The sequence below is a fragment of the Cervus elaphus genome, chromosome 12 (assembly GCF_910594005.1).
Source record: "Cervus elaphus chromosome 12, mCerEla1.1, whole genome shotgun sequence".
Lineage (NCBI taxonomy): Eukaryota > Metazoa > Chordata > Mammalia > Artiodactyla > Cervidae > Cervus > Cervus elaphus.
The window spans coordinates 75,618,506-75,644,234 of NC_057826.1; the positions used below are offsets into that span (position 1 = coordinate 75,618,506).

General features: G+C 38.9%; 1 gene segment (V, D, J or C); it reads left to right on the plus strand.

Annotated features, from left to right (window-relative positions):
• LOC122705729 lies at positions 1-24,531 on the plus strand. The segment is given in 3 exon segments: positions 1-42; positions 23,863-23,947; positions 24,091-24,531. Coding segments are annotated over 3 exon segments (474 nt in total).
• The last annotated feature ends 1,198 nt before the right edge of the window (positions 24,532-25,729 follow it).

Here is a 25,729-nt window from a genome sequence, read left to right on the forward strand (position 1 = left end):
ATGTGGAGTCCCCCAGCTATGAACACCTTCGTGAGATTCTCAGTAAGGACAGGAAAAGGTAGGGGGGTTAGAAGTGAAAACTTCACTGTAAGGAAAATGCTATCTCTTTGGCTCCAAGAGTTTATCTCAAAGTGTCAATCATCAAAAATACCTTTATCTTCAATTCTTTATCTTGCATCATTTACCAAATTAAAAAAAAAAAGAACTTTTAAATGATGGTTTTATTGAAGCATGAAATTTGGCTTTAAAAAATTCAATAGTATTTGACTAAATCTGCATCTGAGTTGTTAGAGATTTAAGTTCACTGCACAAATATTTATGCATTGCTAAGTCTGGCCATCACTGTGGATCTGAAATATCTCTGAAAGGACACTTCTTGGACTCTCCCTGTGCCCTGCCTCACCTGTGCCGTGAATGACTTGGAATGATGTGCATAGAGTAACTGTTACCACAAACCTTCACCCCAAGGAGAAACGAAACCCTACAGTTAGCTCCGAACTAACCTCATCACTTGGTCACATTCTCTATATGTGATTACAGAGTTAGGTATGTTTAAGGTAGAAAATAGAATATGCAAAGAAGGAATGCTAAAAACAAAATAACTCACCAATTTTACTAGTCAAAAAAACTTTATTAGAGATTCATACCTTATAGGATATTCCTATTCTGAGTTTTTACCTGACAGTATATTGTGAAATAATTATTTCACAACAATATTTACAGGTCAACATTGTTGGGGTCCTTAAATGGACTGCAACCTTGTGGTACGGAGTCGACGATAAGAAAGTGAAAGAGAGAAAGAGGCTGATATCCCTTGGTTTACGCAGAGGACCAATAAAGTCCTTGACACAGGACTTGCATCGCTCACGAAGGCACCAGGCGCCCTCTCGAGGGGGTCTTAGAAGCCCGGGCAGAAAAGTGAGCACGACGAGTCTCCACACTCCAGAGAGTCAGCCAGAAAAAGAGAGAGAGAGAGAGAGAAAGAGAGAGAGAGAGAGAGAGACAAAAAAGACCCGGGGACCTAAGCTCTGATGAAACAAAGGTGCTTTAATGATTTTCCTATGAGTATATATAGGCTGTGGTACAAGAAACTTCTTTCAGGAATGATAGAGATCAGAAAACCAAACGTACAGCAACCGTTACCAAGGGAACAAGGGGTAATGTTAGTCACAAGGTCAGGACACAATCCATATCTCAAGAAAGGGGAACGAGACTAAGCAGTTTTGTCCTAAAGAGAATGTTTACTAAAGGAGACCCAAGCCTGCCTCACACAATGACCTCAGTCCCTGGGAGCAGCATGCTGTTCTGCTTGAAGAGGGACAAAGGACTCATGAGAGACAGCACATAGGAATCCTCCCATCAAACATTCCCTGACAATTCCCCCTTATTTATTTATAATATTTGTAAGAAGAGTTCTGACCATCAGAGTTTGTTCCGTTTTGACAATCTTTGCATGAAGGCAACAGTAGACAACAAATATAATTGTTAAGACAATCACCAAAATTATAGTTCTAGACCCAATGCTATGAGTAAGGCTTTGAAACCATCTATGTGGGTCTAGCCCAGATAATTGATCAGCCAATTGTATAGCTAAAGTTCCCATACTAGTGGAAGAGGGCAGATTATTAGAAAAGGTTTTACATATTTCTTTTTTGTAATAACTGTACATTCAGAAAGGCATTACCATATATGTTTTAAAAATGAAACTTGATTTGTTTCCAGTTGTAGCCACTATTATAGAAATGAACAGGAGTAACAGGAAATTGAGTAGAATTTCAATCACATTTTAGCATCATCTGTTTTTGGACATTTGTTCATTGATCTCTAACCCATTTGATGGCTGTTCTCAGTTCCTGTATTTTTTTTTTATATCCTCATCTATTTGAGCCTGAGTGGCCCACATAATATGAGCATCTTTAGTCCAATTTTGGATAAAATTATGTGTTTGAATTGAGGTTTGTAAAGTAACGCTAGTGATGGCAGCAATGGTGCAAATAGTTATTAACCCTATAATGCCAAAAATTAGCCATCTAGTGACTCATTTACATCGCTAGAGCAATTTAGTAAATAACTGGGAAGCAAGTCTAGCCTTGGGACCTTCTCCCAGGGCCATTGAAGATTTATTGGTAACCATAGATTATGTCGAGATTGAAGAATCAAAAGGGAGTCATTTTTTAAGGAAATAGAGGAGTTAAGACAAGTATATAATTTACAATTTATGTAAGTTACAGAACGTAAAGTCTTACTGAATTGTAACTTTCTTATAGCTACAACAAAAGGAAGTGGAACATAGGCTTGTATAAAATATGATTGATTATAGTGAAAGAAATAATTTTTATAGCTATGACTGGTCCCTGTGGAATGTCTGGTCCAAGTCCCAAGTTCTTCGGTGTTTGCAGCAAGTTTTCAGATGTCCCATTGTTTAGGCCCAATCTGTTTATCAAGGATGATTTGAGGACAAGGTGGGGGCCATTCTTTTTTTTTTTTTTTTTCAATTATTTTTATTAGTTGGAGGCTAATTACTTCGCAACATTGCAGTGGGTTTTGTCATACACTGACATGAATCAGCCATGGAGTTACATGTATTCCCCATCCCGATCCCCCGTCCCACCTCCCCCACCCCCACCCGATTCCCCTGGGTCCTCCGAGTGTACCTGGCCCGAGCACCTGTCTCATGCATCCCACGTGGGCCGGTGGTCTGTTTCACCATAGATAATATACATGCTGTTCTCTTGAAACATCCCACCCTCGCCTTCTCCCACAGAGTCCAAAAGTCTATTCTGTACATCTGTGTCTCTTTTTCTGTTTTGCATATAGGGTTATCATTACCATCTTTCTAAATTCCATATATATGTGTTAGTATGCTTTAATGATCTTTATCTTTCTGGCTTACTTCACTCTGTATAATGGGCTCCAATTTCATCCATCTCATTAGGACTGATTCAAATGAATTCTTTTTAATGGCTGAGTAATATTCCATGGTGTATATGTACCACAGCTTTCTTATCCATTCATCTGCTGATGGGCATCTAGGTTGCTTCCATGTCCTGGCTATTATAAACAGTGCTGCGATGAACATTGGGGTGCACATGTCTCTTTCAGATCTGGTTTCCTCAGTGTGTATGCCCAAGAGTGGTATTGCTGGGTCATATGGCAGTTCTATTTCCAGTTTTTTAAGAAATCTCCACACTGTTTTCCATAGTGGCTGTACTAGTTTGCATTCCCACCAACAGTGTAAGAGGGTTCCCTTTTCTCCACACCCTCTCCAGCATTTATTGCCTGTAGACTTTTGGATAGCCGCCATCCTGACTGGCGTGTAATGGTACCTCATTGTGGTTTTGATTTGCATTTCTCTGATAATGAGTGATGTTGAGCATCTTTTCATGTGTTTGTTAGCCATCTGTATGTCTTCTTTGGAGAAATGTCTGTTTAGTTCTTTGGCCCATTTTTTGATTGGGTCATTTATTTTTCTGGAATTGAAGTGCAGGAGTTGCTTGTATATTTTTGAGATTAGTCCTTTGTCTGTTGCTTCATTTGCTATTATTTTCTCCCAATCTGAGGGCTGTCTTTTCACCTTACTTATAGTTTCCTTTGTAGTGCAAAAGCTTTTAAGTTTCATTAGGTCCCATTTGTTTATTTTTGCTTTTATTTCCAATATTCTGGGAGGTGGGTCATAGAGGATCTTGCTGTGATTTATGTCGGATAGTGTTTTGCCTATGTTCTCCTCTAGGAGTTTTATAGTTTCTGGTCTTACATTTAGATCTTTAATCCATTTTGAGTTTATTTTTGTATATGGTGTTACAAAGTGTTCTAGTTTCATTCTTTTACAAGTGGTTGACCAGTTTTCCCAGCACCACTTGTTGAAGAGGTTGTCTTTTTTCCATTGTATATTCTTGCCTCCTTTGTCAAAGATAAGGTGACCATAGGTTCGTGGATTTATCTCTGGGCTTTCTATTCTGTTCCATTGGTCTATATTTCTGTCTTTGTGCCAGTACCACACTGTCTTGATGACTGTGGCTTTGTAGTAGAGTCTGAAGTCAGGCAGGTTGATTCCTCCAGTTCCATTCTTCTTTCTCAAGATTACTTTGGCTATTCGAGGTTTTTTGTATTTCCATACAAATTGTGAAATTATTTGTTCTAGTTCTGTGAAGAATACCGTTGGTAGCTTGATAGGGATTGCATTGAATCTATAGATTGCTTTGGGTAGAATAGCCATTTTGACAATATTGATTCTTCCAATCCATGAACACGGTATGTTTCTCCATCTGTTTGTGTCCTCTTTGATTTCTTTCATCAGTGTTTTATAGTTTTCTATGCATAGGTCTTTTGTTTCTTTAGGTAGATATACTCCTATGTATTTTATTCTTTTTGTTGCAATGGTGAATGGTATTGTTTCCTTAATTTCTCTTTCTGTTTTCTCATTGTTAGTGTATAGGAATGCAAGGGATTTCTCTATGTTAATTTTATATCCTGCAACTTTACTATATTCATTGATTAGCTCTAGTAATTTTCTGGTAGAGTCTTTAGGGTTTTCTATGTAGAGGATCATGTCATCTGCAAACAGTGAGAGTTTCACTTCTTCTTTTCCTATCTGGATTCCTTTTACTTCTTTTTCTGCTCTGATTGCTGTGGCCAAAACTTCCAACACTATGTTGAATAGTAGTGGTGAGAGTGGACATCCTTGTCTTGTTCCTGACATTAAGGGAAATGCTTTCAATTTTTCACCATTGAGGGTAATGCTTGCTGTGGGTTTGTCATATATGGCTTTTATTATGTTGAGGTATGTTCCTTCTATTCCTGCTTTCTGGAGAGTTTTAATCATAAATGAGTGTTGAATTTTGTCAAAGGCTTTCTCTGCATCTATTGAGATAATCATATGGTTTTTATCTTTCAATTTGTTACTGTGGTGTATTACATTGATTGATTTGCTGATATTAAAGAATCCTTGCATTCCTGGGATAAAGCCCACTTGGTCATGGTGTATGATTTTTTTAATATGTTGTTGGATTCTGTTTGCTAGAATTTTGTTAAGGATTTTTGCATCTATGTTCATCAGTGATATTGGCCTGTAGTTTTCTTTTTTTGTGGCATCTTTGTCTGGTTTTGTAATTAGGGTGATGGTGGCCTCATAGAATGAGTTTGGAAGTTTACCTTCTTCTGCAATTTTCTGGAAGAGTTTGAGTAAGATAGGTGTTAGCTCTTCTCTAAATTTTTGGTAGAATTCAGCTGTGAAGCCATCAGGTCCTGGGCTTTTGTTTGCTGGCAGATTTCAGATTACGGTTTCGATTTCCTTGCTTGTGATGGCTCTGTTAAGATCTTCTATTTCTTCCTGGTTCAGTTTTGGAAAGTTATACTTTTCTAAGAATTTGTCCATTTCACCCAAGTTGTCCATTTTATTGGCATAGAGCTACTGGTAGTAGTCTCTTATGATCCTTTGTATTTCAGTGTTGTCTGTTGTGATCTCTCCATTTTCATTTCTAATTTTGTTAATTTGGTTCTTCTCTCTTTGTTTCTCAATGAGTCTTGCTAATGGTTTGTCAATTTTGTTTATTTTTTCAAAAAACCAGCTTTTAGCTTTGTTGATTTTTGCTATGGTCTCTTTAGTTTCTTTTGCATTTATTTCTGCCCTAATTTTTAAGATTTCTTTCCTTCTACTAACCCTGGGGTTCTTCATTTCTTCCTTCTCTAATTGCTTTAGGTGTAGAGTTAGGTTATTTATTTGGCTTTTTTCTTTTTTCTTGAGGTAAGCCTGTATTGCTATGAACCTTCCCCTTAGCACTGCTTTTACAGTGTCCCATAGGTTTTGGGTTGTTGTGTTTTCATTTTCATTCATTTCTATGCATATTTTGATTTCTTTTTTGATTTCTTCTATGACTTGTTGGTTATTCAGAAGGGTGTTATTTAGCCTCCATATGTTTGAATTTTTAACAATTTTTTTCCTGTAATTGAGATCTAATCTTACTGCACTGTGATCAGAAAAGATGACTGGAATGATTTCAATATTTTTGAATTTTCCAAGACCAGATTTGTGGCCCAGGATGTGATCTTTTCTGGAGAAGGTTCTGTGTGCACTTGAGAAAAAGGTGTAGTTGATTGTTTTGGGGTGAAATGTCCTATAGATATCAATTAGGTCTAGCTGGTCCATTGTGTCATTTAAGGTTTGTGTTTCCTTATTAATTTTCTGTTTAGTTGATCTATCCATAGTTGTGAGTGGGGTATTAAAGTCTCCCACTATTACTGTGTTACTATTAATTTCCTCTTTCATACTCGTTAGCATTTGCTGTACGTATTGCGGTGCTCCTATGTTAGGTGCATATATATTTATAATTGTTATATCCTCTTCTTGGACTGATCCTTTGATCATTAAGTAGTGTCCTTCTTTGTCTCTTTTCACATCCTTTATTTGAAAGTCTATTTTATCTGATATGAGTATTGCGACTCCTGCTTTCTTTTGTTCTCCGTTTGCGTGAAATATTTTTTTTTCCAGCCCTTCACTTTTAGTCTGTATGTGTCTCTTGTTTTGAGGTGGGTCTCTTGTAGACAGCATATATAGGGGTCTTGTTTTTGTATCCATTCAGCCAATCTTTGTCTTTTGGTTGGGGCACTCAACCCATTTACATTTAAGGTAATTATTGATAGGTGTGGTCCCGTTGCCATTTACTTTGTTGTTTTGGGTTCACATTTATACAACCTTTCTGCATTTCCTGTCTAGAGAAGATCCTTTAGCATTTGTTGAAGAGCTGGTTTAGTGGTGCTGAATTCTCTCAGCTTTTGCTTGTCTGTAAAGCTTTTAAATTCTCCTTCATATCTGAATGAGATCCTTGCTGGGTACAGTAATCTAGGTTGTAGGTTATTCTCTTTCATTACTTTCAGTATGTCCTGCCATTCCCTTCTGGCCTGGAGGGTTTCTATTGATAGATCAGCTGTTATCCTTATGGGAATCCCTTTGTGTGTTATTTGTTGTTTCTCCCTTGCTGCTTTTAGTATTTGTTCTTTGTTAACTTGATTAGTATGTGTCTTGGGGTGTTTCGCCTTGGGTTTATCCTGTTTGGGACTCTCTGGGTTTCTTGGACTTGGGTGGCTATTTCCTTCCCCAGTTTAGGGAAGTTTTCAGCTATCATCTCCTTGAGTATTTTCTCATGGCCTTTCTTTTTGTCTTGTTCTTCTGGGACTCCTATGATTCGAATGTTGGGGCATTTCACATTGTCCCAGAGGTCCCTGAGGTTGTCCTCATTTCTTTTGATTCTTTTTTCCTCTCTGCTTCATTAATTTCCTCCATTTTATCTTCTACCTCACTTATCCTATCTTCTGCCTCCATTATTCTACTCTTGGTTCCCTCCAGAGTGTTTTTTTTTATCTCATTTATTGCATGATTCATTTTTAATTGACTCTTTTTTATTTATTCTAGGTCTTTATTAAACATTTCTTGCATCTTTTCAATCTTTGTCTCCAGGCTATTTATCTGTAACTCCATTTTGTTTTCAAGATTTTGGATCATTTTTATTATCATTATTCTAAATTCTTTTTCAGGTAGATTCCCTATCTCCTCCTCTTTTGTATGACTTGGTGGGCATTTTTCATGTTCCTTTACCTGTAGGGTATTTCTCTGCCTTTTCATCTTGTTTAGATTGCTGTGTCTCGAGTGGGCTTTCTGTATTCTGGAGGTCTGTGGTTCCTTTTTATTGTGGAGGTTTTACCCAGTGGGTGGGGTTGGATGTTTGGCTTGTCAAGGTTTCCTGGTTAGGGAGGCTTGCGTTGGTGTTCTGGTGCATGGAACTTGATTTCTTCTCTCTGGAGTGCAATGGAGTGCCCAGTGATGAGTTTTGAGATGTATCTATGTGTTAGGTGTGACCTTGGGCAGCCTGTATGTTGGCGTTCAGGGCTATGTTTCTGCGTTGCTGGAGAATTTGCGTGGTATGTCTTGCTCTGGAACTTATTGGCTCTTGGGTGGTGGTTGGTTTCAGTGTAGGTGTGGAGGCTTTTGGACGGTCTCTTATTACTTAAAGTTCCATGTAGTCAGGAGTTTTCTGGTGTTTTGGGGTTTTGGGCTTAAGTCTCCTACCTCTGGGTTTCAGTCTTATTCTTCCAGTAGTCTCAAGACTTCTCCTACTATACAGCACTGCTAATAAAACTTCTAGGTTAATGGCGAAAGATTCTCCCCCGTGAGGGACACCCAGAGAGGTTCACAGAGTTACATGAAGAAGAGGAGAGGGAGGAGGGAGATAGAGATGAGCAGGAGGAGAAGGGGGACTCAAGAGGAGAGAGATCAATCTATGCAGTTGTCTGTTCCCAGAGTGTTCTCTATAGCCCAGAGACCCACAAAGATTCACAGAATTGGATTGGGAAGAGAAGGGGAAAGGAGGAAATAGAGGTGTTCTGAGGTAGAAAAAGGAGAGTCAAGATTGGGAGAGAATAATCAACACACTCCTGTATAAAAATGGGAACTGAATACTGGATTCTTAAATGTCCACAATTTATATCATATACTGAAAAACAAAGATTAAAAATCTAGAGTAGAGGTTAGGCTCTTAAAAATACTATATTAAAGGCAAAAACCAAAACACACACAAAAAAATTTTAGAAATATATATGAAGTTCAGTTTAAAAATAGGGCTTCTCTCTTTTTTTTTTTTTTTTTTTTTGTAAGGTTATAGTGTAATGAAAATGAAAATTAAGGAGTAGTAGAGGAGTAATAGAGGACTTTAAAAGGAAATAAGAGGAAAAGAAAAATAGAAAGTAGAAGAGAAAAAGAAAAAAAAAACACAAGTAAAAACAAATAAAAAAAAATTTTTTTCCCTAATTAAGAAAATCGTAAAAATCTGTGAAAATGAAAGTTAAGGAGTAATGGGGGAGTAATAGGGAATTTTAAAAGAAAATAAAAGAGAAAACATAAGAAAGAAGAAAGAAAAAAATTTTTTTTTCTGTACTCAAAAAAAAAAAAAAAAGTAAAAATATATCTAGGAATTTCTCTGAAGCTGTTGCGGTCAGTGTGGGTTTGGTTCAGTTTTAGATAGCTCCTCGTTTTGGCTTACACTTCTCGATATCTACAGGCCCCTTCCGATGTAGTTGGTGTTACCTACAGGGATTTTAATCTGTTGCACCGGTCCCTTCTGAAGCGGTTCCCTTTGTTTATTTGGCTTCTGTTTGCCGTCTCTTCCGCGCCTAATTTCCGCCCTGACACAGGCGGGTGGAGCTGGTCTTTTATTCAGGTTGCTAGTTCCATCGCGTTGCGGGTAGGGGCTGGCGCTGTTTTCCCCCTTCTACGCTGCTCAGGCTCCCGGCTGCTCCACACGGAGCGTGCCCTGCGCTGCGCGCGGTTCCATCCCTCCCGTGTTCCACAAAAGCGTGGAACACAAAGCTGCGCCTGCGTTTTGTGCCTTCCCCGTCAGAGTGGTTCAGGCAGCCAGGGGCTTGACAGGCGCTCTCTCCCCAGGTGCGGCGCGCCTTCTGCCCTCCGCGTCCCCAGCCCCAGACCCCGCGCCGGTTGGGTGCCTGCGCCCTGTGTCTCGCTGCGACCCTCCCGGCGGATGTCGACCATCCAGAATCTCAGGAAGTCTTTGCTTAGAAAGTGGAGGCCTGTTTGCAGTGTGGTAGGGGATGCGGTCTTTGGGGCCGAGCCTGCCCCTTCCCCTTCCCCCTGCCTCCTGCCTCCGTCGGGGCTGGGCCGGTCCACAACCTGCGAGCTCTTCTCTGGACTTTCTTGGTCCCTTTGTTCTGCGAACGGCCAGCAGTGTGTTCCGGCCAGTTAATTTTCTCTCTCTCTTTTACTGTCCCACAGTTTAAGTTGGCAACTCACAAAAGCTCCCTCTGATTGTCCTCAGAGCACTCAGGCCTGGTCCTTACCCTAAGCAATGCTGCCCGCTCCTCTCCGTTCCGCCCCCACTTGCTGGTGGCGGATGCGGGCGTCTGGGGTACTTTTCCACTGGGAGTTGCTTTTAGGCACGTAATCTGTGAGTTTTATTTATTGTTCCCCTCCCAGTCAGGTTGCCCTCCGAGGTTGAAAAACTTCCCCCAGACCCGCCGGTGCGAGGGTTTCCCAGTGCTTGAAAACTTCCTCTATTAAGAGTCCCTTCCTGGGACGGATCTCCGTCCTTAGCTCCCCTGTCTCCCCTTTTATCTTTTATATTTTGTCCTACCTCCTTTCGAAGACAATGGGCTGCTTTTCTGGGCACCTGATGACCTCAGCTAGCAATCAGAAGTTGTTTTGTGAAGATTGCTCTGCGTTCAGTAATTCTTTCGATGAATTTGTAGGAGAGAAAGTGGTCTCCCCATCCTATTCCTCCACCATCTTGGCTCCTCCCCGGTGGGGGCCATTCTATCATCAAGCTAGCCAAGAAGTCCTCTGTCATGGTAATGTTCCATTGTAGTATTAGTAACCTTCCATGTTACTTGAGTAATATAATCATACATAGTATTGTTAATATCATCTGAGCAGTTCAATAACCACATACTATGGGGTCCCCAATTGACAATTGTATGATTAGCTATAAACATTAATTTTCTTGGTTTGGCCTGACATTTGTCTCAATGAACAGGAATATATTTAAAGTTCTTATTAGTAAACCCTTTGCATAATGTTCTTTGTTTTTTCTTTAATTCTTTTCTTAAAGTTTTAGTAGTATAAACATGATTCATGGACAAAGAAAGGGCAGTAAGTAATCCAAGAAGCATCAGAAAGTCCTCTTTTGGAGGCAGGGGAAGGCCTAAGTTTGTTGGCTAACGTTTATGCATAATTTTGTTGTGCCCATACACAAAGGAAGGATTTCATAACCTAGAAAGATATTAATTAGTTTTTCTTTTTCTTCAGGATGAGAGGGCCCCTCCAAGTTCTAAGGAGGAGGCATATGTGTTGACTCATTAGTGGATATGATTGGTCTTATATCTGTCCATTTTACAACCTACAATAAAAAAGGGGGTTTAGGTATATAAGCCCAGTAAGTGTGATCCATCAAGTCAGCCTGAGCGGGGGAAGCAAAAGCAAGCAAAGCAAGCATAGCGAAGAAAAATATTTTTAGGATTCCAAGGCATTCCCTGTTGAAAAATCAGGTTTTCAGTGTAATTAGTAAGGGTTTTTATCTGTCCCCAAGTAGGGAGATCATAAGGTCGATGACGTCAAGTGCGGCGTTTTTTGGAAATGTTTAATGTCGCCATGGCTTATATTGGAATTCTTTCTTCCTGGGTTTTTTGCTGTTTCATCTCTAGTCTGAATGCTGGGGGCCCCCTTAGGTTGAATCTTCTGAAGAGGAGGTCATGTGAGCTCGTTGGATCCATCTGGAGAAATAGAAGCATATCCTTTCCCTGTAAGATTAGTTTCTTAGATTTCCATTGATTAGTTAACCCGTCTTGATATCAAAAGGGCAAAGGAAAGGAGGTGTCCTATAATGTTTCAAAACTTCTTTTTTTGTTTGTTTGTTTTTTTGTTTTTTGCTTTTGTCAAAACATCTCTTTGTGGTAAGTTTAAAAACTTTAAAACAAATAAGGCTATATTAACAATAGTTATAAAAAGAGAGGAAAGTGATAATGATGAAAACATTCTTAGGAAATATTTCAGTCCAAAAGAAAAAAATCATTCAGAAATCTGTTTGGGACTGGTATTTGGCTGTGGTTTGTGTTATTTGGGGCAAAGGATTAGGAGTAACCATTCAAATATTTTTTCCTAAGTGAAATTATTGAAAAGGTGATGCAGAACAACTTGACAAATGAAATGTTGCTCACATCCAAATATATTTGACCTTGTCCTTGAAAAAGAAATGTAGCTTAGCAACTGTTGAATCTCACTGTTCAGTGTGTTAACGAGGATGACTACACTTCCCAGACAGACCTGAAAAGATGGCAAACATTCCACATTTCTGATATTCTTAGGAGCAAATAATCCATTCAGGAAATGGTGTCTTTTTTTTTTTTATGCCGTTTTTGCCCTGCTTTAAAAATCCTACACATTGGGAACAGAAATAGTCACACCAACAATAGTTGTAGGCTTAAAGACTACACTACACCAGAATCTAGTAAAGTTTGCTCTGGACAAGGAAGACAAAAGTGTTCCTGTGTATTTTTTCTTATTTAATTTTTTATTTGTAGTTACAGTGTGTAATGTGTTTGTCCAATCATGTCTTGTGTTTGTGGACTATCAGGAATGTCTGCAATCTGTTTAATAGAGAATGAATGTAAAAATTGTTTGAACTGCTTAGAAATATAGGCAGAGTCATTGTCTGTTTTTATAGAATTAGGTGTTCTCATTATCGTGAAGTAAGTTGATAGGTGGGTTATAACATGTTGTGTAGTCTTACCTTAGAGAGGTGTTGCCCCTAGAAAAGAAGAATTTGTATTGATCGAGACATGTAAGAAGGAAGAGGAAGAAAGTTCAGGACAATGAGTTACATCAATTTGCCATAAAATTTTCCTTCATTTGTCATAAGCCTTTTTAAAATTCTAGCACTAAATCTCTTTAAAAGTTAAAAGGCCAAAACAAAGTATGATAGCACAATAAACAAATGCAATGTTTATTTCAAATAAACACATCATACTTTGTGGTTTTCATTGTGATCCACCCAAGCATTTCAACTGCATTTTTCAATATATTTGCAGTCTGAATGTATCTGCTGACCAAAGTTAATTCTGTTAAATATTGTTTTCCCAGAATTTTTCTCTTGTTTCCAATTTGGTTTAATTTGGAGAAAGAACATTTGCTGTAGCTAGAACGACAATGAAAAACTAGTCTAGTAAAGCTTATGTAAATACCACTTTATTTTATAATAAATGTTTCAACAATTAAAAAAATATTTTTGTATTCATCATTTTATTTGCCATTTTTTATATCTTTCTATTAAAAGCATATATTTTACTTTTTCATAGCAACCATGAAATGTCTTGTATGTTAGCATTTTATAGACTGTTGAACATATTTCTCAAATCATATTATATTATATATATATCCATTCCTATATAAATATATATTTATATTCATTAACAGCTCAAAATCTCTTCAGCTCTTCTTCAAGAAAAACCCCTTTTAAGAGAAAGCCAATGTTCAGCAATTAACGCTTTAAAATCTTACTTCATTTGGAAATGACCCAGCCATTCAACAAACTTCTACTACTTAGTTCAGCACAACTCCAGAAACCTAAGTCACTCCAATCCCAAGAGACGGCTCCAGATTATAGATAATAGATCATTCTATCAAAAATACAATTATTTCTAATAGAGCTTATCTAAAAGTTTTCATCTCATCTATATATTTGTGTATATATATATATAAAGAGTTACCTTTTTGTTGACAAATTTAGTTTACCTTAAACCAAGCCATAATAAAAGTATTATATAATGTTGATGACTCAAGACATGTCCCAACTAGATTAACAAATAATTATATTTAAATCACATTCACATTTAAATAAACATTATACCCAACATTGAATACCCTTCAGTTCATGTAAAGCTGAATCCAAATAGAGCTCATTAATTCCACACTATCTAAAAACAAAGACATACATTGAGACATAGATAATTTTAGATACATAGGCATAGTTCTCCATTTGAAATTTAAAATATCCTTTTGTTTTATTTATTTATTTTGAGCTCCACCAATTTGTTAATGGCTGGAGTCCTAGATAGAGTGGACTGTGTATCCCAAGGACATGATAAGAGTTAACTTAAGGTTTTTTCTTAGGCCTATTTTTGTTTCCCAGGCAGAACTGGAGCTCCAAAATATATATATATATATATTTTAACAAGTTAACCTTTTTCTAACTGCACGTGCAAGAAGAACCGGTTTTGCAATTTCAAAAAAGATTTTATTTTCATCAGTTTTCTCCGGAGTCTAAAGAATATCATAGCCATTCAGTGTCAAAAATATCATTTCTCTTTTTTGTAGCTATAGTATATTATTAATGATATATGCATGAGGGAATTGCTGTCACATAGGAAGTAAAGCCTTGGCTACAAAATTTTGACAAATACCAGGACTGTTATGGAGACGGCAATGGCACCCTATTTCAGTACTCTTGTCTGGAGAATCCTAGGGATGGGGGAGCCTGGCGGGCTGACATCCATGGGGTCGCATGGAGTAGGACACGACCGAAGTGACTTAGCAGCAGCAGTAGCAGGACTTTTAAGCATACCTTGAGGTAACATAGTCTATTGAAATCTTTTATGAGGCCCGATATGATTAGGATAAGGGAGAGAGAAAGTGAATCTCTCCCGGTCTAAAGTGTGTAAAGGTATATTTAAAAAGCAATCTTGTGAATCAGTAATAATAATGTGCCAAGTTTGAGGAATAGTAATAGGTGATGGGATCTCTGGTTGCAATGTACCCATAGGTTTCATAAAAGAATTAACTTTTCTAAACTCTGTTAAAAGACACCATTTGTTATGTTTCCTTTTTATAACAAAAACAGGAGAGTTCCAAAAAGAGCAAGATTCTTCAATATGTTTCAGTTTTAATTGTGTGTTTATAAGTTCTTTAGTAGCTTGTAATTTTTCTTTCGTAAGGGGCCATTGCTTTGTCCAAATAGGCTCATAATTTTTCTCAGTTATTTTAATAATTGTTTTGTTTGTTAAATGAGCAGTGGCCCCTAGGAAAAATGTGGAATGTATATCTGAGTTTGCCATTGCATAAGTAAGTCCCTTCCTATTAGATTAAAGGGTACATTTATCATATAAGGTTTTAATGTTGCAGGTTGGCCTTCTGGTCCCTCACATGAGTATATTTGAACACTATGATAAACTTCTTGTACTTTAGTTTGAGAAATTCCTGCAATTTGGCAAGAGACCTTTTGTACAGGCCAGGATTTGGGCCATAAGTGTTTGGAAATAATAGTAATATCAGATCCAGTGTCAAGGAGACCAGAAAATCTTTTACCATTAATTTTGATATTTATATTTGTTCAGGCATACTCAGATACTAATGATGTCCACAAAGATTGTTTTTGATCTGTACTGCCAAACCCACCTGTCCGTACATTATTAGAGGAATTAATAGAAATGTAAGGTAAAATAAGTAATTGAGCAATTTTGTCCCCCTTTTTGAATTGCCATAGAATCTGAGATGACATCAGAATTTGAATCTCTCCTTTATAATCTGAATCAATTATTCCAAGGTGAACAGTAATTCCTTTAGAAGTCAGACTAGATCGGCCAAGCAAAAAACCAAAAGTTTGTGGGGGCAAGGGTCCAAAAAGTCCGGTAGGCACTCTAGTAGGGACTGTTTGAGGGTAAAGGAAAAAATCATTTAGGGCTGGTATAGCCGGATGTTGAGGGTTTGAGGGAAAAGATAGAAGTTGCCCCTGGTTTTTGTTTTAGGGAACCTGGAGGGTCCCCTGTTTGGAGTTTCCCGGAATAGGTTTTCCATCAATATCAAATTTAAATTTACAACTTTTGGCCCAGTGCATTCCTCTACGGCAGCGAGGGCAAATTTTTGGTATTTTATTAGCCTTCTTAGGGCAGTCCCTTTTTAAATGATTTTTATCTCCACAATTAAAGCATCTTTCATTTCCCTTTCTAAAGGTAGCAGCCATTGCCTCAACCAGCATTTACATCTTTTGAGTTTCTGATCCTAGATTGTGACAAGCTTTCAAATAATCAATAATCCTAGTCTCACGAATTGCAGCTATAGCTCTTTGACATTTCTGATTTGCAGTCTCATAAGCAAGTAATTTCTCTAGCTGTTTTTTTGGTTTCTTCTCTGATTATAGTACGGGAAATAGCAGCTTCTAATCTAGTTTAAAAATTAGCATAACTTTTCATTAGGTTCCAACAAATGAGAGACTTTTGGAGTTGCGACTGTTGGCAGAGGAGAAGCATTTGGAGCAGCCAGGGCAGGGCTAGTAAGAAAATTTTGAGATATTTTATATTGTTTTAATTGGGCCTTTTGTAAAGTTTAATCATTTAATTTATATTTATGTAATAAGTGTTCTGTCTGTTGCTGAATATTGGAAGGGCTAGAATGTACCTTGAAATGGCAGAATTACAGCTTTAATAAGAGCCCATAGGGGCTAGAGATCAATTGGAATATTTTTTCCTTGTTTGGCTGCTCATTTAACATTTTCTTTGACCTGGAGCCAAATTTCTAAATCAAAACTGCATTTATCAGGAAACTAAGGATTATGTTCAACTACTATTTGAAGGCAAGCTTCTATTCATTGGCATGAAACCAGAAGTCCCTGAAATTTAAACAAATGGTGAAGTAAAGTAGAAAAATAATGGGGCTGGCCAGCCGTTTAACCCATTCCTTAGTACTTACCGACCTCAATAGGTCCCTGAGTCACTCCGCCCGATATGCCACGTGTACCAGTGTCCCTGTTCTTGGCGCCATTTGTTGGGGTCCTTTAATGGACCAGAACCTTGTGGTATGGAGTCGATGATAAGAAAGTGAAAGAGAGAAAGAGGCTGATATCCCTTGGTTTACGCAGAGGACCAATAAAGTCCTTGACACAGGACTTGCATCGCTCACGAAGGCACCAGGCGCCCTCTCGAGGGGGTCTTAGAAGCCCGGGCAGAAAAGTGAGCACGACGAGTCTCCACACTCCAGAGAGTCAGCCAGAAAAAGAGAGAGAGAGAGAGAGAAAGAGAGAGAGAGAGAGAGAGACAAAAAAGACCCGGGGACCTAAGCTCTGATGAAACAAAGGTGCTTTAATGATTTTCCTATGAGTATATATAGGCTGTGGTACAAGAAACTTCTTTCAGGAATGATAGAGATCAGAAAACCAAACGTACAGCAACCGTTACCAAGGGAACAAGGGGTAATGTTAGTCACAAGGTCAGGACACAATCCATATCTCAAGAAAGGGGAACGAGACTAAGCAGTTTTGTCCTAAAGAGAATGTTTACTAAAGGAGACCCAAGCCTGCCTCACACAATGACCTCAGTCCCTGGGAGCAGCATGCTGTTCTGCTTGAAGAGGGACAAAGGACTCATGAGAGACAGCACGTAGGAATCCTCCCGTCAAACATTCCCTGACACAACATCACACATTCTAATGGTGATATTCCAATGTGTGATTTTATCATACTTTTGGGCTAATTCCATTTTCCTAGGTTTTTAGATTGTCTTACTGACTGTAGTAAACAATACTGGAATAAACACAAAGGTATTTGGTGATTTTCTTGATGACTCCTAGGAGTTTAATAGGAGTTTACTATTAAATCTTTCTGATGTGGCTCCCTGCTCATTTCTGTGACCCTGGAGTATAGAGCATTTTCACTCTGCAATTACTAAACAGTCATATTTTCCTTGTTTCACAAAACTCTTTTATACAAAGGCTTTGCTTTATACTTTAGTCCCAGTTAACTCCAGATGGCTTCAATTTTGGATGATTTTGCACCACGTATGTGCAGGATAGCTGTCATATAACATCTAAAAGAGTTAAGTCTCTGCACTATTCTTGGTGACATTAGGTGGGAATTAACCTAGTGGGTTTGCTTTCATCTGGAATTCCAAAAAGGAAGATATTACTCTTCCTTGTGTAAGGATGTTCTATCCCTATTGTACAAATAACAGTGATCCCAATAAAGAGCAACTTTCCAGAAAAGAAAGTGTAAGTGTGTGTGCATGACACTCAAGTGTGTGAAGGAGAGAGAGAGATGAGAGAGACAATAGACTTACATAGCCAAGTCATCAAGTAATTAGTTAAAAGAGTTGAATTTTGTAAAACATATTGGAAAGAAGGAAGTAAAGTCACCTAGAGACCAACTTTTAATGAAGAAAAGAGATGTAAGCAGTTTCAAGGAATAAATAAAACATGTGAAAGAAGAAAAATGTATCCTAGAATTGACTCTTTGCAATCCCATTTTTTTGCAGGCTCCTCTGTCCATGGGATTTCCCAGGCAAGAATGCTGGAGTGGGTTGCCATTTCCTTCTCCAGGGCATCTTCCCGACCCAGGGATTGAACTTGCATCTCCTGCATTGGCAGTCAGATTCTTTACCACAGTAAAGTGAGAGAAGTTGTCATTGCAACCTAATGTGAGCCTCAAAATCCTCCAGACTCCATGGGAATATTTCAATCTTTTCAATCTCCTCTAACTTGAGGAAGATTGAAAAAAACACACACTACCACAGCTTCACTTTTTTCTCTTTTGTTTTTAATATTTTTAAAATTTATTTGGCTGTGCCAGCTCTCAGTTGCAGCACATGGGATCTAATTCTGTGTCTGGGGTCAAACCCAGGTCCCTAGCATTGGGAGTTCAGCGCCTTAGCCACTGCACCATCTGTGAAGTCCCTATTTATTCTAACTCTTTAGTGAATTATCAGTTTCCTCATGTATCCTCATTGTGCAGAATAGGCTAAGGAAAGTTAAAAAGTGGGCTTTATATAAGTTTTGCAAGTATCTTCAACCATGTATTGTGGTCTCTCTCCATGAGTTCTCATGTATTGCAGGCTGTCTTCAAAGTCCAAGACAAAAGGGATGTTGCAATTAATATACTTATATGTATCTACATCTATATCTATAATTATGTATTGTATTTTTCAGTAGCTCAGTCATGTCCAACTCTTTGTGACTCAATGGACTGCAGAACACCAGGCTTCCCTGTCCTTCGCTGTCTCTCAGAGCTTGCTCAAACTCATGTCCATTGAGTCAGTGATGCCATCCAACTATCATCCTCTGTCATCCCTTTCTCCTCCTTCAATCTTTCCCAGCATCAGGGTCTTTTCCAATGAATCGGTTCTTCACATCAGGTGGCCAAAGGATTGGAGCTTCAGCTTCAGCATCAATCCTTCCAATGAATATCCAGGACTGATTTCCTTCAGGATTGACTGGTTTGATCTCATTGCAGTCCAAGGTACTCTCAAGAGTCTTCTCCAACACCACACTTCAAAAGCATCAATCCTTCGGCACTCAGCCTTCTTTATGGTCCAACTCTCACATCCACACATGACTACTGGAAAAATCATAGCTTTGACAATATGGACCTTTGTTGGCAATGTAATGTCTCTGTTATGACTATAACTGTGAGCTCCATAGGGTCAGGAAACGTGAATGCATTGTACATTACACAGTACATAGCACATAGTGGTTACATATTAAATATTGGTTGACTGAAGAAGAAGAATTAATTCATAAAATCAACAGATATAGAGCTTCTACCCTTTGGATGCTGTTAGGTAATTGTGCATCTATTTTTTCTTGTAGTTCATTTCTCATCGCCATAAGAATACTTCTGTTTATATGTGTCATAAGTTCCCTTTCTGTTTGAACAGATTTTGTTCATATGGTACTATTTTCAGGCTTGCAATTAAATTAAATGGTCTCCCTCCTGTTGGCATAGACAGAGCCATCTTAATCCCCTGAGTGAGTCTATAGTGAGGTATATCAACTTGTTCTCTTGTAAACTTGGAAGTCCCTCTTATCAGGGATTCTTCCAGGTTTAAGCCAATGTTAACGTACCCCTGTATTGTCTCTTTCTTGCTTTCATTTCTAGACTTTTTAATCTTCGAATTTTAGCCTCAAATATTTACTTGCTGTGGCTAAAGATATGGATCCTATTAAGCTAAGGATGGTAGTGGGCAAGGAGGGAGCAGTGGTCCAGACTGAAAGAAAGTCACAGTTACCTTAGTTCTCTTTGAGTCCCAATACTTTTCCTTTCCATCCTAATTTCTAGGGTTCAAAGGAAATGACCTTTGTATAACAGGTAGTCTCCATGCACTAGATATTGCCCATGAGTACAACTGGATGGTGTCAAACTATCTGTTTCTATTTATCTTTACCATTGCCATGACTTGTGCTGCTTCTTTGTATATTTTTTCTTTCAAGTCTAAAGACCTAGTTTAGGGATAAATACTCCTACCATTGGGAGTCCTAGCCTAAGACAAGAAAAGTGCCTTGTCTGTTTTTCTAGTTTCTGTTTTCAAGGGCTGACTTATTTTGATCAAGAACAATTTTAAGCTCCTGGATTCACAACCCTTAAGAAAATTTTTAGAAAGTGTTATCCTCAATTATAATATTTGTATTTAAAAAATTGGTATCTAAAAGACTCTGCCCCTGGGACAGTAGAAAGAAGAATTACTACATCCTTGGAGAAATGAGCTGTTTGACCTTGGAATGCTGACTGTGACAAAAGGTCAATGGAAGCCTGTAATTTTAGCAAAAAGCAATAACAGAAAGAGGGAATTTTCATTCTTGGGACAATTTGTAAAGAATATTCTCTTCTTCAAGAAACACATGCTCAATTATAGGAAAGAAATTACAGACAAGGAAGGAGATTCTGTTGTTTAGCTCAGTTTGATGACTTAAAGATTGATAGGCATTTTTGCCAGAGAACTTTAAAGTTTAAAGAAATGTGAATGTTAGAAATGTCAGTTATCTTCAATCATAAGACAGATGTAACCATTTTCTGAATCTTTACTAGAAAACATTGCCCTGTAATACATGATAGAGGATTTCAGAGGTGATGAATTGAGAAGGGCTTGGCTTTTTACTACAATTTTAACTTTACTCTTTAGGTAGAGAAATCACACTAAGTGTAAAAAGGGCTCAAAGAATGAATTTTTTTTTCACTCCCCTATGAGAAGTCTTCAATCCACACTTTGGTCATGTTGCTTTGAACTAGTTACTTGATAACAGCAAATAGGTAAAGCCTGAAACAAAGATGATGACATAACTCTTTAAATATATTAAAAATATATATACATTATAAAAGTTAGCTCAAAATGGATCATGGACTTAAATATAAAATATAAAACTATGCAACTCTAAAAAAAAATTAGAGAAAAACTTAAGGCTTGCAGCTAAGTAAATCTTAGATTTGACACTGAAAGCATGATACACTCACACACACATGCACACACCAAACTGAATCAAAATTAAAAACTTTTCCTCTGTAAAAGACCCTGCTAAAATATGAAATGATAAGTTACAGAACTGGAGGTGAAAGTGAAAGGTGTTCAGTCGTGTCCGACTCTTTGCGACCCCTTGGACTATATAGTCCATGGAATTCTCCAGGCCAGAATACTGAAATGGGTAGCCTTTCCCTTCTCCAGTGGATCTTCCCAACCCAGGGATCAAACCTAGGTCTCCTGCATTGCAGTTGGATTCTTTACCAACTGAGCTATAAGGGAAGAAAACAAGCATCGGATTCGAACAGGTGTTTCACCAAAGAGGGGATATACGGATTGCAAATTAGCACCTGAAAAGATGTTCAACAATATCAGCCATCAGAGAAATGCAAAGTAAAGCCACAATGAAATATCACTACACAAATCTCAGTGGGGCTAAAATAAAAAATAGTGATGACACTAAATTCTGGCAAACATGTGGGAAAAACTCAGTCACTCACAAATTGCTGATGAAGATATAAAATGATACAGGCATTCTGGAAAATAGCTTGGCAGTTTCTCATAAAACTAAACATGCAATCACACATTTGGACACTTACTCTAAATAAATAAAAGATTTTATTCACATAAAAACTTGTACCTGAATATTCATAACAGCTTTATTCAGAGCAGTCGAAGTATGGAAACAACTGTGTCCCTCAGTGGGTTACTGGTTAAGCAAACTGTGGAACATCTACACCATGGAATACTATTCAGAAATAAAAAAGACAAACAAGTTGGATACATACAGTAACTTGGATAGATGTCATGATTTTACTACTTATGCTAAGTGAAAAAAATCTCATTGGCTACTTCTATATAATTCCATTTCTAGGACATCGTTGTTGTTTAGTTGATAAGTCAGTCCTGACTCTCCAACCCCATGGACTCCCACCAGGCTCTTCTCTCCATGAGATTTCCCAGGCAAGAATAGTGGAGTGGGCTGCCGTTTCCTTCTCCGGAGGCTCTTCCTGACCCAAGGACTAAACCTGCATTTCCTGCAGGCAGATTCTTTTACCATTGACCCACCAGGGAAGCCCCTCTATGACATTACTAAACAACAAAATTGTATGGATGAAGAACAGATGAGTGATTGTCTGGGGTTAATGATTAGGGAAGGGGGTCAGTGTGGCTACAAAGTTGTGCATGGCCTAGGGAAACCTTGTTATTATGAAGCAGTTGTGCATCTTGATTGTGGTGATGAACCTATACATGTGATATACATGAATACATGAATCTGTACGTGTGTAAAACTGAATAGAGCTACACACACACACACACACACACGTACCTGCATGCAAAACTGAGGAAATCTAAAAACTGAAACCTGTGGATTTTACTAATGTTAATTTCCTGATTTAGATACCATGGAGGAGACCAGGTAAAGAGTACACAGAGCCTCCTTGTATATTTTTGGAAACTTTCATGACTCTATAGTGATTTAAAATTAAAAATATTTTTAAAATGACATGCAATTTTCATAAAGTTCACAACTGTAAATCGTCTCTTGAGCTTCATTACACATCACTCATCCAGCTCCCGGATTCATTTAGTGTCTGTTCTACAAAGAGCTCCTGCATTTATCTTGCAGTTATCTTTCCCATCTTCTTTCTGAGATATACATTCAGAAACAAAGAAAAGCTGCCTTCTAACTATGATTGTAAGAGAGCTTGCAAAGTCTGGGTAAAATGAATTATATGAAAGGATGCTAAAATTGATATAAGTTAGTTCAATGACTTTTAAATCACTGAGAAATTACCAAATTTTCAAATAAAAAGTCCAAGAACAACAAACTCCAAATACTGCTAGTGTAAGAACATCTGTGCTGCTTATTCTTTCTTGTCACTGAGTGGGTGAAGGATAAAGTGACATCAAAACAGTGCAGCTGAGAGCTGATGCTCTTTTTCCGCATTGAAGCTAATGGGGTTGGGGCCAAGTGTGCTGTTCAGACAAGTCTTAAGAGAGCTCCTATAAACGCTGGTCAACTCCACAGCATAGACACACGTTCAATGACAAAATCCAATGGGGTGTCACAGAACCAAGAAAATTAAGCAAGGCTAGTTTTGCTATACTTATCTTCTGCTACCCACTCTGCCCTGTGACTTTCTGACCTGTCTGATGTCTGTATCGGAGAGCTCTTCTTTCCCTCTGCCATGATCGCCTGTTCTCTCCTCCCAAGATCTATCAAGTTCTTGACCCTGAGTTTTAGTTATGCTTGGTCCCTGAAGCCAGGCATAAAATTCTTTGAAGAAATGGATTTCTTAACTTATATTCCCAATTCTCTGTCAAAGAGGTTTCCAGACAGATGCACAACTATTCTATCCCTCTGCTTCTCTCAGCACTCTGGTCTTTTTAAGGTCTCCCCTGCTGAGACTCTTGTGTACCATAGAGGGAAACACAGTCCATTACACCAATACCGCTGCTACTAAGCCCCTTCATTTGCATCCCACTCTGTGCGGCCCCATGGACTGTAGCCTGCCAAGCTCCTCTGTCCATGGGATTCTCCAGGCAAGAACACTGGAGTGGACGGCCATGTCCTCCTCCAGGGGGTCTTCCCCACCCAGGGATTGAACCCACGTCTCTTACATCTCTTGCACTGGCAGATGGGCTCTTTACCAGTAGTGCCACCTAAGAAGCCCCATTACACTGATGCTTGGGCTCAATTCCCATAACTCTTGGAAGCAGTTTAGCTTTAAAGTACATCCAAGGAACAATGACATGATTAAAATCGCAGGCAGAGAAGGCTTTTCTGATTCCTGCTTTAGACCTCCTGTGTACTGTGCCCACCAACATAAAAGATGTCCTTCCCTCAATATTTTTCTTTGTAGGTGGCATAGTTGTCCAGTGAGATGTTCGTGTTTGTGACCACCACGGGGCAGTGATTCCATTCCTTTCATTTTCCCAGCGTCTTAAAAGTCAAAAGCATGAAGCTACTAGAGGATTTGCTCGTGACTGGCTGAGCCCAGCAGAAAGGCTCTCCTGTGCATTAGAGAAGAACTAAGACACAGGAGCAGCTCCTCAGGGGAGAAGATTTGGAATCATTAAAATTGCATCAAGAGTGAGGTGGCAGGATGGAGAACATGCTGGAATGTGCATTCATGGTCTTGTGGGTTCAGCTTGGAGGTAAGTTGCCGGTTAAGAGGTGAGAATTTATGGGCACATTTTTCCAAAGACGAGGAGGAGAGAGAGGAGTCTAGACACTGCTCATCCAGGCTTTGTGTTGGGATTTTAAGCACTGCTGAACTGAAAGCTTTGTGTTGTATCTGACTTTGTTCTCCTGAACAGGGCTGCGTGGAGAAGACCGAGTGGAGCAGAGTCCTCAGACCCTGAGAGCCCAGGAGGGGGGCAGTCTCAGCCTCAACTGCAGCCACACCGTCAGCGGTTTCAGAGGGCTACAGTGGTATAGACAAGACCCCGGGAAGGGCCCTGAACTCCTCTTCCTTCTTTACTCAGCTGGGGATGAAAAGCAGAAAGAAAGACTGAGAGCCACCTTGTTAAAGAAGGGAAGTTCTCTGCACATCGAAACCCCCAAACCTGAAGACTCAGCCACTTACCTCTGCGCTGTGCAGACACAGTGCTCCCCAGGCACCTGCAGACCGTACCCAAACCCTGAGGCTGCGGCTCTAGAATAAGGGCGTCTTTGCTGTTGTCCTTCCTCCTGGGCACCCAGAGCCTCTTCCCAAGTGGTCCTATGGAGAACGAACTCTTGTGACATAGCCAGACAGCAGAGATTACTGGGCATTCTGCCCAGGATCCTAGACAGTCTGCCACGTGTGTCCATGGATCAGGCTGCTGTTTTAAACAGCCCAGAGCTTCGCCCGTGTAGATTCAAAAGGGATAGTGGTGGTATGAAGTCTTGGTTTCCAGTCTTTGGCTCCTTGAAAAGATGCCACAGGAATGTACCTTCTTCCCTGAAATAAATTTTTTGGCATTCTCTTATAATAATCTGGCCACACATTTGTAAGAGAATCTTTCCCATTTTAATATACTCTCAAAGGTCATATCTCCACCAGCCCTATTACATTTCCCTTCTTAATAATCAAATTAGTTGACTGTCTAGACTTACTGTTCCCTCCTTGAACCTGACTTCTGTGAGCATTACTCCATGAGAAGCTCTCACTTAAACCAGTGGCTTTGGTGGTGATAAAGCCAATGATTATTTCTCAACCTCATCTCATCTGAGATTCTCACTTTCTCATCCTTTTTATTTATTTTTTTAATTTTTTTCCATTTATTTTTACTACTTGGAGGCTAATTACTTTACAATATTGTAGTGGTTTTTGCCATACATTGACATGAATCAGCCATGGATTTACATGTGTTCCCCATCCCGATCCCCCCTCCCACCTCCCTCCCCATCCCATCCCTCTGGGTCTTCCCAGTGCACCAGCCCTGAGCACTTGTCTCATGCATCCAACCTGGGCTGGCAATCTGTTTCACCCTTGATAGTATACTTGTTTCAATGCTATTCTCTCAGAACATCTCACCCTTGCCTTTTCCCACAGAGTCCCAAAGTCTGTTCTATATATCTGTGCCTCTTTTTCTGTTTTGCATATTGGGTTATCGTTACCACCTTTTTAAATTCCATATATATGCTTTAGTATACTGTATTGGTCTTTATCTTTCTGGCTTACTTCACTCTGTATAATGGGCTCCAGTTTCATCCATCTCATTAGAACTGATTCAAATGAATTCTTTTTAACAGCTGAGTAATATTCCATTGTGTATATGTACCATAGCTTCCTTATCCAGTCATCTGCTGATGGGCATCTAGGTTGCTTCCATGTTCTGGCTATTATAAACAGTGCTGCAATGAACGCTGGGGTGCACATGTCTCTTTCAGATCTAGTTTCCTCGGCGTGTATGCACAGGAGTGGTATTGCTGGGTCATATGGCAGCTCTATTATATATCTAAAATATATAT